The sequence below is a fragment of the Falco peregrinus genome, chromosome 5 (assembly GCF_023634155.1).
Source record: "Falco peregrinus isolate bFalPer1 chromosome 5, bFalPer1.pri, whole genome shotgun sequence".
Classification (NCBI taxonomy): Eukaryota; Metazoa; Chordata; class Aves; order Falconiformes; family Falconidae; genus Falco; species Falco peregrinus.
In genome coordinates, this window is record NC_073725.1 from 8,004,972 (window position 1) to 8,019,430 (window position 14,459).

The 14,459-nt window shown below is 41.5% G+C and overlaps 1 protein-coding gene across 3 annotated transcripts in view; it reads right to left on the reverse strand.

Annotated features, from left to right (window-relative positions):
- Positions 1–11,679, reverse strand: part of TBC1D5 (TBC1 domain family member 5) — a 326,048-nt gene extending 314,369 nt beyond the window's left edge. For 2 of the 3 annotated variants that reach the window (XM_055806534.1, XM_055806535.1), the window contains exon 1: positions 11,475–11,679. In XM_055806534.1, coding sequence (XP_055662509.1) covers positions 11,475–11,502 — 28 coding nt within the window. In that variant the 5' untranslated portion in view covers positions 11,503–11,679. The remainder of the gene's footprint in view (positions 1–11,474) is intronic. The other variant, XM_055806536.1, reaches the window with a different exon arrangement.
- Between the last annotated feature and the right edge of the window lie 2,780 nt (positions 11,680–14,459).

Sequence of the window (14,459 nt, forward strand, 5' to 3'; positions counted from 1 at the left end):
AAAAAAAAAAAAAAGAAAAAAAGGCTATTCAATGCCAATTAATAAGCTTTATATTGAAGGTTTTCCTCTTCAGCCCACTGGTTTAAGCCCTAGTTACCCATTTTCTACCTGGCCATTCTTCTTTCTCAACCTCATACTGCTTGAGCTAGATTGATTCATTTCTTCTGGAAGGGGATGGTGTGAGTCTGGAGCTTCTGAGCATACTAGAAAATGGGAGATACTGAAAAAACTACCTTGAAACACTGGCAAAAGACTATCTGTATTAGGAGGTGTCTAACATGCTTATGGACTAAATGACAAATAATAGCAGCTCTAGAAAATTAAGGACTCCAGTCAACCTACAAAAATTGTAGCATGGGATAAAAGTATGTTGGTAGACTCAATCTGGGTAAACTGTTACAGGAGTAAAATGATGTTCACTCAGCCCACATTTGCCCTCTTCTCAGATAAAATTACTCACAGTGGAAATTATAACCATGACTGATCATACACTATTACTGTAAATTAATGTAAAAATCTAGTCTCACCCAGAAGCTATGAAACAGCAACAGCATGCTCTAGTTCCTGGCATATGCCAGTTTTGAATACTGACTTATACATAGGACTACATATTTTTCTTCTACTATACTCCTGAGGTACTTAATGCATTCTTTGCCTCAGTCTTTAATAGCAAGACCAGCTTCCCTCTGGGTTTTCAGGCCCCTAAGCAGGAAGACAGGATGAGGATGAGCAGAATGAAGTCCCCACAGTCCAGGAGGAAACAGTTAGTGACCTGCTGCACCACTTAGGCACAAGTCTATGGGGCCAGATGGTACTCACCTGAAGGTACTGAGAGAGCTGGTGGAGGAGCTCACCAAGCCACCCTCCATTATTTATCAACAATCCTAGCAAACTGGAGAGGTCTCAGAAGACTGGACATTGGATTAGCCAATGTGACACCAATCTACAAGAAGGGCAGGAAGGAGGATCTGAGAAACTACAGGCCTGTCAGCCTGACCTCAGAGCCAGGGAAGGCTGTGGAGCAGATCATCCTGAGCACCATTGTGCAGCATGTGCAGGACAACCAAGGCATCAGGCCCAGCCAGCGTGGGGTTAGGAAAGGCCAGTCCTGCTTGACTAACCTGATCTCCTTCTACAAGAAGATGATCTGCCTAGGGAGGGATGAGGGAAAGGCTGTGGATGTTGTCTACCTGGACCTTAGTAAAGCCTTTGACACCATTTCCCACAGCACTCTCCTGGAGAAACCGGCTGCTTATGGCCTGGATGGGTGTACTCCATGCTGGGTTAAAAGATGGCTGGATGGCAGAGACCAGTGAGTGGATAGTGAATGGAGCTACCTCTAGTTGGCAACCAGTCACAAGTGATGTTCCCCAGGGCTCAGTATTGGGTCCAGACCTGTTTAATATTCTAATTTACAATCTGGATGAGGGGCTTGAGTGCACCTGCAGTAAGTCTGCAGATGACACCAACCTGGGGGGAATGTTGATCTGCTGGAGCACAGGAAGGCTCTGCAGAGGGATCTGGACAGGATGGACCTATGGGCTGAGGCCAACTGGACAAGGTTCAATAAAGGCTCAGTGCTGGGTCCTGCACTTGGCTCACACCAACCCCACGCAGCACTACAGGCCTGGGGAGGGGTGGCTGGAAAGTGCCTGGCAGAGATGGACCTGGGGGTGCTGGTTGATGGCCGGCTGAACACGAGCCAGCAGTGTGCCCAGGTGGCCAAGAAGGCCAACAGCATCCTGGCTTGTATCAGAAACAGTGTGGCCAGCAGGACTAGGCCAGTGCAGTGATCATCCCCCTGTAGTCAGCACTGGTGAGGCCACATCTTGAATAGTACGCTCAGTTTTGGGCCCCTCACTTCAAGAGGGACTTAGATGTGCTGCAGCATGTCCAAAGGAGGGCAGAAGTCTTGTGAGGGGTGGCTGAAGGAACTGGGATTGCTTAGTCTGGAGAAGCGGAGACTCAGGAAGGATCTTATTGCTCTCCACAACTACTTGAAAGGAGGTTGTAGGCAGGTGAGTGTCCATCTCTTCCCCCAAACAACTAGCAACAGGACAAGGGGAAATGGCCTCCAATTTAGAACAGGGTAGATTTAGATTGGATATTAGGAAAAAAAATTTCCCATCAGGCATGGGAACAGACTACCAGGGAGGTGGTGGAATCATCGTCCTTGGAGGTATTTAAAAAACGCATAGGTGTGGTGCTCAGTGACATGGTTTAGTGACAGACATGGCGATCCTGGGTTTACAGTTGGACTTGATGATTTCAAAGGTCTTTTCTGATCTAAATGACTCTATGACACAAGAACTTTAACAGTTTATCTAAAATCCCTAAAGACCAGAACAAAAACATGTAAACATACTAAAACCAAATTAGGACCCTCTCCAATCAATGTGGCTGTAGAGTGTGCACAGGAGTGCCATTAAAGTAACATACCATCTCCACTGGATTTGCAACAGCTCATCGTGCCACTTGGTCATTCTGTATGTGTACCTCAATCCATTCCAGTCATGCACTACATCAAAATGGAGCTATGTCCAGTGACAGCTGCTGCTACTGTCCTTTGCTCCTCCCCACTGTTTCACAAGGGCTAAACCTTGTGATAAATGGATTTTGCATTTTTGGGTAAAGGCAACACAACTGCACCAAGTATATGTCTGACATCATCAGATATGGTTACTGAAAATTAGCATTAACTTGTATCTGTTCAGTATATGTTTTCATTTCTTCTCAGGTACAGAATTCCTCTCACTTCACCCTAAGAACATACCTAAGACTCAAGACAAAAGTAATATGAGAGAGAAGACTGGCCAGCTTTTCCATCTCTGCAAACTGAAGTTTGACCTTTTATCTTGAGAGTGTGTCAAATCAATAAATTTCACTGACCAAAGATGGAAACCAAAAGCAACCAGCAAACTGCTGGGGTCCATATACACTGAATTTCTGAAAAATCTGTAGTATGAAAGGGGCCACAAACAGCTAGTAATCAGCTGGAAATGGAGAAGTACATCCTGCCCTATACGTATCTCATTACCTCTATCCCTTAAACCACTTTCCAACTCCCTGACTTGCAGTCGAACATCAGCTGTCATCTTGCACCTGAGTAATCTTCAAATCCAGACTCATGGGAAGCATAATAAATGAGAGTCGGGACCACTGCAAAAATCCAAAAACCAAACTAGCTTTCTACTAGTTAAACCCATCCTGACTACAGAAGGGAACCCTGTGAAAAAAAGGAAAAGTTCCAAGTGCAAAATATTTATATTCCTTACAGTATTTTTCAGAAATGCTATATAGGAACAATTATATTAATTATTTTTTTTTTCATTTGAAAGGAGAACTGCCCAAAAAGAACTTATTTGTAGTAATACACAACGTAGCAAAAAAAAATTTCAATGGACACTTCACTCTGTCATATCTCCCCAGAAAACTGTGAAGTAAATTCACAAATAAAAAGGTTAACTTTACTTTCATTCATAAAACATTTTCATCTCTTCTAACTAGCTGCATTCTTTAAAAAATGCATTTAAAAAAAATGCAACAACTCATAACTGTAACTCACCCACTCTATTAATCTAAAATGCTAGGGTTTTTTTTTTAGCTTTCAAGACATTGGCTTTTGATTGAACGCTTTAAATGTTTTTTGTGCACAATGAATATATATAACTGACTGGTGTGTTTGGAAGAAACCTTTCCACTGACTGGGACATGAGTGTCCTCTGATTACAGGAAGTCAGAAACTTCCTGCTTGTTGCACTTTCCTCTACTTGTGCTCAACCACTGTTCTTTCATCCAGCCACAAAAATTAAATTTACAGGAATCCAGATTTCTGCACACTTCAAATAAAAAGACTCTTTTCAATATTATCTGCTACATTTTCACAAAGCAGTAAAATTGGCGGGCTATAACTAGTATAAGCTTTACATAAAAATGTGAATCTACAGTGAAAACCAAAGGAGGTGATATCTTTGGCATATTAGCCTAGACTGCTTAACACATTGTACATCAAGATTATGGGGTATAACAAACTTTAAAAGGTATCATCACAAGCAGCACCATGTTTAGTTTTCAGTCTACAAAAAAATACACACACACACACACACCCCTATATAAAAGAATTGCACAGTTATGTGTTTGAATTTTTTTAACTTTTCCCCAAACTGGATATATTTATTAGCACCATAGGCATACATGTAAATGATGTAAATTAAAAATGAGTCAGGCTTAAAGCAGGAAAGACTATACTACTGATGCATAAATAACTGGAAAACAAGCAAGGCTCCCACATATATTTTTTTAAATATGTGGTTCCAATAGAAATAACAGGCTGTATATGCTACAGGTGTCCAAGCCACCATGCTGAAAGTATAGACAAGTTTTATAGGAAGCAGGACACGCAAAACAAACATGAATATCAGCTGAGAGCCACCTTCTCACGAAAGAAATTCCTAACCCCATTATGCTCCCCAGCACAATTATCAAATAATCTATCAGATTTACATTAAGAGAAGTATACCAAGTGTTTCCTTGTATTTGTCCCATAAGCATTAGTACTATTCTCCTGATGTATCTACTCTTTCACTTCTCAACTTTCTTTCACATAGGCTACTATTTAAAATGTTTATATTACTTTTCACTTCTCCCATTTAACAAGCTTATTTAAATTGTGTGATTAAATATTTTGCAGTGTGCTCCTGTTTTAGCTGTGATGGGATATTATAAAATCTGGGTTCTGACTGGCTCTTCCCCTTTGAGTTGTTGTTTGGCCTTGAATAAGTTGCTTCCCTCTCACTGAAAATTATTATTGCTGTTTTCATTTATAGATGAAAGGCTCTACAAAACTAACAAACGTGAATCATGAATACTCCAGATAAAGTTTAGTCAAAAAGGTAAAAGAAGTCCAAGTACCACCCTGACACTGAATTGCCTCTTACACAGATTTACATTGTGGCAAGCATGCTGACATAACAATTACAAAATAAACATGAAACACACCATTCCAGGCTTAAAAGTCTCTACTTTTAAAAGAGGTCAGGCTTCCCACTGCCCTTTCAGAAGAGAAACTGACAAGGCCTTTTAAAGCAGAGGAGAAAGAAAAACAAATCACAGTTTAAAAAAATAAACTTAATTTTGAAAAAGAATCTGTTGGGGAAGATCAGAAAAGATACCAACAGTTTTCACCCCTGCAACATGTCAAGTTTCAATCAGCAAAATATAGGCAGATCTTCATTCAGATATAGATGTTGCCTTGCTGTGAACAATGACAGAAGGAAAAAAACAAAGGTTGGAGGAAAAAGTGTGTATAGCCACATCATACAGGATGCAGGAGCCACTGGTCACATCCACCAGTGCTAATGGAAAATTTCAGGACCCAGAATATGATCATATTCATCAACACCATGTGAGATTAATGACGTTAAAAAATGTAAGTAAATGGGCAGCATGCTGGCAAATCAAATTTGTTGTTGACACATCTAGAGCACAGTAGATAAGAAATAATGATCAGTGCTGCTCAGGCAACTACTGAGCTTCAAGCTACTCAACAATTCAGGAGGGAGTGCTGTGCATGACATTGAGAAGGTAGATTATAAATACAACACCGCAAAATCTGTAAAAAGAGTACATATTTCCATGGATAATGAAAACGCCCACCTATATAAAATTACATATCAACCAGAAAAACACTACAGGGAAGAACACTCAGGATCAGCATCGTACTGACAAGAATTTGAGGAGCTCCACAGCACAGCAATTATTCCACAACCGGAATTTTTTGGTAACTCCCTTTTAAACACCTGTTGTTGACCACTGTAAGTGACAAAACAGCCTGGGTGGCAATTCATCCGATGCCAGGCACGACTCTTATGGTAATGTCAGAGTGAAGTCTAAATGGCAAAAATGCACTTCTACAGTTCTAGAAAGATTTTTTTAAACCTTTCAACAAGTTCCACACCTTCCCAAAACTCATGTCTGTTCTCAATACACATCACACAGCTATACTCCTTCCCCAAAGGAAAAAGGCCAAAAGTCCACTTGTGTAAAAGCTAGAGATCAAATAAAAATACCACTTATTATCAAGCAGGCACAAGCCTGTTTCAGGAAACATTGTTCAGATGTTCGTTACGTGATAGTTTAGAACCAAAGGATACTGACTACATGTGGGTCTAAGAGTTAAACAAGACAGCTCACTCAGAAGGTGGTGACAGTAGAGGTCTGTTACAGACATCAGCTCAAGCTAGAGAACAGTAGGATTTACTTTGTAAGCTTGTATTTGTAATGCACTGAAAGAAAAATGTCAAACTGAAATCTTTAATAATGAAACCTAGTATCTCAGGATCTTAAACCGCCAACAGTAAAAACATCAGGTTTTTAAAAATCATTAGCAACGGTTTTCTAACCGCACTCACCATAACAAAACAGAGAAATTATCATATATCCCATTATAACAGCTAAAAATAAGTAAGTCACTGGACTAGAAACTGGGTATAGCCTAAGAATTACTGATCATGATCACATTACATAGCCAGACAGAGATTACTGACATCTCTGTAAACATACAATACACATACACGGTCATATTGCTAAGTTTTCAAAACTTCTGAATGGGAAAAGAGTTACAAACAAAACTAATTGGGAAGGAAACTCTTTAGATACAAAAAATGAAAATGAAAACTTCCTTAAGAGGGCTTTTATCTATGGTCAGGCAATTCTACAGCTAACAAACAGGACAATTTTGGCTACAGTTCATCCTAGTAATTCAAATCCCCCAATGTTTTTGAAAAAAGAAGCAAGTGTGAAAAAAAAAAATAAAAAGCAGGATCAACAATGTAGAAAAGGGGAGGCTGGATCACCATCAACAGAGTTATGGAGTGTAGCAACTGAGAAACATAAAACATCCACGTATGACACAGCCAAGAGAGTCAGTAACAAACACCTTAACAGCAGAGGCCCATGACTAGACAGAGGTGGCACAAGTATTAAAAATCAGAAGGAAAGATAAAAAATAATCAATAAATAATTTCAATTTATACTTGGAAAGACTTGAAATGGTATAATTGTATCACATCACATTGATTTTCTTTCCAACTCATTTGTTAAACAGATGTTCCAGATCAGATGTTAAAAAACACTGAGACACAAAGATTTTAAATCAGCATACTCGTTAAACCTATCCAAGAGTCCTAGAGCAGTCAGCCCAGCAAAGCTATGAGCTATTGATGCTTTTTTAAAACTACATTTTTAAAAATCTGTATCTGCCTTTAAACGCTAGGGACTCCCACCACACAGAGGAGTGAAAATACGGTATCAAAGGGACAGATGAAGTTTTAAGGCAGTCTGATACAAACAAGGTAACAAGAACCAGTGAATGACAGATGCATTCAAATGTGTTCAAACAACAACTGCATGCCTTATTTTTAAATAGTGGTAAAGATGTGTGGTGGAAACAAGTCATCCAGAGAAGTAAATGGTAGATTCTAAGTACTTAAAAAAAAAATAAACAAAACCAAACAAAAAAAAACAAACCAAAACTTAGCCAACTAGAAGTTCAGAAAACAAACCCATTGACACAAAAACTGACGCTGTAATATATATAAGGTAAAATGTTCATGTATTAAGATATGTTTGATCTCTACTCTAATGCACCACTACATGATAAAGTACTAAATGCAAGTCAACTTATGCGACCACATGAACTTTTCACAAACACACAAGTAGATTAGTTAGTAGTGTGATAATGAGGTTCTTTAATAAACCTAAAGTAACAATTTGCCAGCCCATTAGCAGAACAAAAAGCTCCTCAAGCTAAATACTACAGAAAGAAAATATCGGGGGGTTTTCAATAGAACACCGGATACCATGATACTGTCTATTTTCTGCTGCATTCAGTTCTACATCAGTAACAAGTGATTCTTCCTATTATTTTCAAACTACTTCCAAGCAGACTTCAGGTCACCTTACGACTCAGTGCTTTTGGGAAATCTACATCTAATCATTAACAGAGGCATTTCTATTCTGTTTGGTAATTCATCAACCTTTAGCCAAAATACGCTAAACGTTGACTGTTCATTTTCAAGGTCTGGGTGCAGTCTGACTAACTGCGCCAGCTTGGCTCTTACTCCTTAACTCTCAGAGTTAATATGGTCATAAATATGGTCAACCATTTCTCCTCAAAGACTGTCACACACAGAGTCCCACAAGATTCAGAGCAATCATGGTTTTTTTCCACTCAACATCAATAAAAAGAATGTGAATTATCAGATTAAGATTATATCCAGTATGACAGGGACCTCAAACTCTGCATCATTTTCATGTCCTTTTTTTTAAAAGTATTTGGTCACAGAAGCTGTGACATCAGAAAAAAAACCTCACACTTGGGTAACTGGTAAAAATATTCTTAAGTAAAACACAGACCACAGTAGTAACCTTCCTAGAAACTGGAAATGGTATGCATTTCCCTATACCCCTTCTTTTGAAGATCAAAAATAGTGCATTTAAGCCTCACTAATGTAGCAACCAAACACAGGCAAGCAACTCTTTCTATCATGTTTAACAGCCTTCTTCCTCTGAGAGCACAACTCAGCCAAAGAACTGTGTTTACTTTATAGACTACAGACAACTGCTTTGGGCACTTTCCAGGGTTAGAAGAAAAAGCACACAAAACCTATAGCTTATGTAGTACAGAGCCATGTAGAGTCTAAGTCAAACAGTTTAGATAACATACCACATTTGCACTCTGCAGACATCACTGGCTCCTGATCCAAAATGCTCTTACACGTGCTAATCAACAAAGCCTCAAATGGACTAGGAACTGATTATCTTAGAAACTGTCTACCCTCCACAATTCTCAGGAACAGCTGTTGTCAATTACAGCAGCATACCTAACAGTTTAAGATAAAAATCCTAAAGATGGAGCACAAAGTAAGCTTTCTAAAACTTTGTCAACAGCATACCTTCCAGGGCAAAGTGTAAAACAGTTCTTTGCATAGCCCTTCCCCAGTGAAAAATGAAGTAATAATAGCAAGAACAACCTGGAGACAGGAAAGATGATCGCTACATTAGTATAAATCACAGGCAGGCAGAGAATGTGTAACACATTTCCACCAAATCACATTGTTCTTGCATATTAATACAAGGTACCAAAGTCCAAAAGATGCAAATGCAAACAAAAGAGAAAATAATAACATTTGAGTAAAGTCAACACTAAGGCAAAGAAGGAAAAATGCAAGAGGAATGGTCTCACATTTCTCAAAGGCAAGTGCCACTCTCACAGGTGGCACAGTAGTTTAAGAAAAGCTCTGAACCATTTCTGTATGACAAGTAAACTTTGCTAATATTGCTGCAGAAACTGAAAAACTATTTGTTAAAAATCAAGTCTGTGGCTTTCCTCAGATTTCTGAGGTGGTGAAATAAGGTTCTTGCATGTTTCACTTGTCAGTTTAAACGTTAAGCAAAGCTAACAGTACAAGCCTTACTTGGTCAACTTCCCATCCACAAAGATGGAGAACAGACTTGAGTTTTCATCTCACTAACAAAAGGATGCCATTAGTATCTTTTGAAATGTTCAGTTTTCACAGGAGTTTACCATATCTGCAGTAGCTAAATTATGAAGCCATCATAAAATCTAGAGGGGAAAAAAATGCACTGCCTTCACAGTATGCACTTCATATGTAAAAACAGTAATGGCTCAGTGTCTCATACTTTGTTATGCACTGAAATTCATTACGTGTAGGTTCACAGCTTACACAAGGGTAAGCTCCCGTTGTTGGCTCAGCAGCAGAGTTATCTATTTCAGGTAAGAAAACATACAAAAAAGTTTACAAACTCAACAATTTCTTTGGAGTACGCTGTGTCTAATTCTGTGTTTACATGACAGTCTGAATAACCTTAACTGTAACAATTCCAGTAATCGCTACCATTATATATATACATATGACTTTTGGGACAGCAGCATTTAGGTTGTACACGGGCCACGTGTCAGTAAAAGAGAAGTTTGACAACTGATGATTCACAGTTCTGTTAAATCAGACAATTATTACATTTATGGGAAAAAAAGGACTGGTTTCAAAAACTGAAATCATCATCCACAAACAATATCTTTTTCTTATTGCCTAGATTTCAATCTTACAGTATTGCAACCCGCAAGCTGCAAATGTAACAATGGATGATGATTCAGAGAGAGGTGGGATCTAGGATTAATTTAACTGTATGTTTCATGACCCATGAATTCTTAAAAACATTTTCAATACCAATAATCAGCCCATATTTATTTAGAATACATTTTGGAAGCTTTAGTTTTCACAAAGAAGGTATAATCAGGAAGCAGCTGAATTAGTGTGTGGCAAGTAACAGAACTGACAAACAACAACTTTAATGAAGTTTCATTGGTCCAAAACCAAATACTTCTCTTATGTGGTGCTTTTTAACCAAGTTTCAGAGTGCTTTGTAAGGGAAAAATAAGCAGGACTACTGAAAGTAAAGCAGTGCATAGATGCTGTGGAGCCTAGTGGCAGAACTAGAAGAGTATTGTCTCCCGAGTGCAATCCCAGTAGACTTTGGAACATGACTCTTCCACATAAATACCACTTTCACACATATAAACCAGTAAAGTAATGCTACGGCAATAGGATGGAACAAGTATTTCTTAAAAACAGACTTAAAGCCCCCAGGATGCGTAACACCATAGGACATGTAGCTAAACTAAACTACTAATGGGTATGGTACAGTAACCTAAGAGTATAAAACTCTCAAACAGCTAAGATGTGAGCACTGCAGTCCCTGAACTGAAATCCGGACTTGTATACCACATGAACTAATGTATCATAAAGGAAGAAAAACAAAAACAACAAAAAAAAAAAGTGTGATAGTGAAACATCTACCACTGATGGCGATATACTGGGCAGCTAGCACAGACTGAGTCAGAGAGGTGAGAGCAGGGAGGAAGAGAGGCGCTGGGGCAGGAAAAGTGGAGGGAAACCAAGATTCTAATAAGTCTTTCAAGGCCTGGGGGGGGGGCGGGGGGAAACCCATGAAGACCTTAACTTCCCTCTTCAGCCACCAGAATCGCCGCCACCACCACCGCCACAAATCCAGAGAGGGAAACCTTGTGACAAACCTGCCTCCTCCTCCCCCCCTGCTTTCCCCTCCCAGAAGCGGCCGCTGCCTCCAGAGAGCCCTGCCGGGGCGCACCTGCCCCAGCACGGCCCGGGCCGGCACCAGGCCCCCGCCCGGCAGCCCTGGGGCTGGGAGCCCGAGGAGGCCGAGGAGCGGCGGCGGCTGCCGGGTGCGCGCAGGCCTCGCCGCCCCTGCCGGCCCCGCTGCTGCCCGCTGACGGCCGGGGGCGGCGGGACCAGGCGCCGCCGCCGCGGAAAGGCCTCGGCGGGGGCCGGGCCGGCGCACGGTGGCTGCAGGGCGGCCGGCGGGGAGGGGGGCAAGCGGGTTAAGGGGAGCAGATGCTCTGGGGCTGGTTTTACCTGCTGCTGCTGCTGCCTGCAGTGGCATGAAGATCTGGCTCAGCCTCTCTCTGTCTCCCCCTCCCCGCCTCCCTCCCTCCCTCCCAGCGCGGCACACAGACCCCCGCGCCGGCCCGGCGCCCTGCGAGGGACGCGGGGCAGGGGGAGGCGGTGGGGGAGGCCCGGGGAAGGGAAGGGGAAGGGCTCCCGGGCCGCACGCGGGGACGCGCGATGGCACCGCCCCCCCCGCCCCGGCCCCCTCCGCGCAGGCGCCCTCCGCGCCGCGAGCCCGGGCCGTCTGCGCCGCCCGCCGCCTGCGCCCGCTGCGGCGGGGCTGGGGGTGCCCGGGGAGCCGGGCCCGCCGGGGGAAGGGGAGGGGGGGGACGACGGGGCTTTCCGCGTCGCGGGCCGAGGCGCGGCTCGGCTGCCGCCTGCCTCCAGCGAGCCCCGGCAGAAGGGCGCCAGGGCTTTTCGGAGCGCGGAGTTTCCCCGTGTGTTCGGGCCCTCTGAGGCAGCCCCAGGCGCTGCTGTTCGCCCGCGGAGCCCGGGGAGGTGCCGGCTGCCGCCCCGGGGCTGCCTGTCCTGGGAAGTGGTGTAACCCGCCTCCCTGCGCGCGATTTTCTGCAACTCGGTAGTGGTTCACCTGAGACAAACACATTTGCAAGGCAGGCATGGGTCGCTGGCATACCTTCGAGATCAGCTTAATCAAAAAGATTCGCTTTCTTCGGTTTGGGGGAGATCCGGTGAATTTGCCATTTGCTTGGCATTGGTCCTTCATTAAAAATCCTGAAGGAATGTGAGCTATTGCAGGGCACCACCTAGTATGGGACAGTTCTTGCAAGGAAAACTGCAATAGACTGATGTGAACGTTGAAGATTAAGTGGAGCGCTCGGTGTTTTAGGCTGCTCTTTGTGACAGTTCTCTGGTTTCTAATTAAGCCTGGTAATGGGCCGGGGATCCAGGCTTTTCACTGGGGGTCCAGTACAAGGCGAAAAACTGGAGACATGCTCCGTCATCCATACCAGCTGAAGCAGAAGTATTATGTGAACCCACATCTTGGAAAGATGAGCCTAAAACTGGCACTGACTATTAGATCATGTCAGGGCAATGTAGGAAGAAAAGGTGATCAATCTGAAATATGCCTAGAAATGTGAAACAGGAATAAAACATTGTAAGTTTAGGAGTAACTACATGGTGAATTTATTACATCTAATCTCTGAGGACATATCTTAAAATTCCTCTTACTCGCAGAAAGGAACTTTTTTGCTTTTTGGGCCTTTTCAGGGCAAGATAATCAGCTTATCCATGTGGTTTTGCCAAAGATGCTTAAGAGAGGAAGTCTTATCTCCATGCCAGTCTACAGATGTTTTTGATTTCCAGATGTTTGATTAAGAAAAGAGAGACCAAAGTAGGTTCCGGCCTGCTGATGATAGTATTTTACAGCAATGCATTCAAATTTCTTGCTACAACAGATTGTTTAAAGTAGAAAGAGCCATTTAAAGTTAAATGTTGGTAGATGTAAAAGAAATAAGCACAGGACAAAAAAAAATGAAGACGTGAATTTCCTTGCTTGTCCATATATCTGTTAACTTCAAACAGATCCTTTCATTTTCTGTTTGAAATCATCATTGTCTGTCTCTCCTTACATTTATTTTGCATTAGAGCAGATCTTGATTTTAAAAAACCATGCAGTCAAGCATGTAATTCTTGTCTAGTAATACCGTGTTTTGAGTGCTTTGAACAGCTCAGTGATGAAATGGTAATTTTGTTCAATACAGGGCACAGCATTTGATTTAGAAATCATACAGTGATCTACAGTTGTTCTGTGCCTATCACAGTGACCTGTCCACTGTAAATACATGGAAATGTATATTTTCTGCTTTTGGAATACAGTGCGTTTTAGATAACATATGCAAAAGTAGCATGTGCCATGTGCTTGGGAGACGACGGCAATGTAAAGAATTGTAGCACATCGTATGTTGAAGATACAGGTGTACAGGCAGGATTCACCAAGCACCAAGTACAAATTTTACTGGAAGTACCAACACCTTTTCCTTAAAACCCTGTAGATTTGTGCTACTATTTAAAAAAAAAAAAGAACCTGCCTTTGGCACATGCTCCCACTGTGTACTCAAATCAGGCAATTGTGAGTTGTCTAAATAACTACTGGAGTAATTATATGAGCATAGGATATCTAATTGTGTGTGCACTTTGGGGATGTCTTAGAAGATCTGGCCCTCTCAGTATTTTCAATATGAAAATTTTCCCATGGAAAATAAAAGCTAGAACAAAAGCCAGCAGGAAAAACAACAGCAGAATCTGCCAAAAGTAGTTTATTCTTGTTTCATTGGCAATCGATTGTTAGGCTCATCATAACACTTAAAAATGCCAGTTTAAGCATGAATGCAGGTTCCACCCCACAATAAAACATTTTAAGGAGATGAATCCCTTTTACTTGCACAACAATAATGGAAAAATAAATCCCAAATATTATTAATTTGTGTATTTGCAAGATTGTGGGGTATTAAGAACAAACTGCTTAGACCATCTTAATTTATGTTTGAAATATGTCCTACTGCAGACTCACAAGTAAATATGTGTAAACATTGCATAGGTGAAGAAAATAACGTTTCATATATTGAGTGTTGACTGAACTATTCTTAGGGTTAGAAAGAGTTTTACAATTTTACTTGGCTGCACATTGCAATAATGAAAAATCTTGGCTTATATTTAGTTACATTATTAGTTACATTATTTATTTAATTAGTAGAGTCTGTAATCTAGCTCATTTTTATACAAGTTCTTAACATCTGAAATGTAAGTGGAATTCATAGCAAAAAATTCCTACGTTGCTTGCACACCTGTGATGGTAGAAGCCAATACAAGAGTAAGGAAAGTGGAAAATATTGACTTCCTGTATTCATTCCTTCCAGGTCTCACCTGGTAAGGTATCTAGAAATACATTCTAGTTTCCAACCCTTGCTGGGGGAGGGATGTCCAATTTGG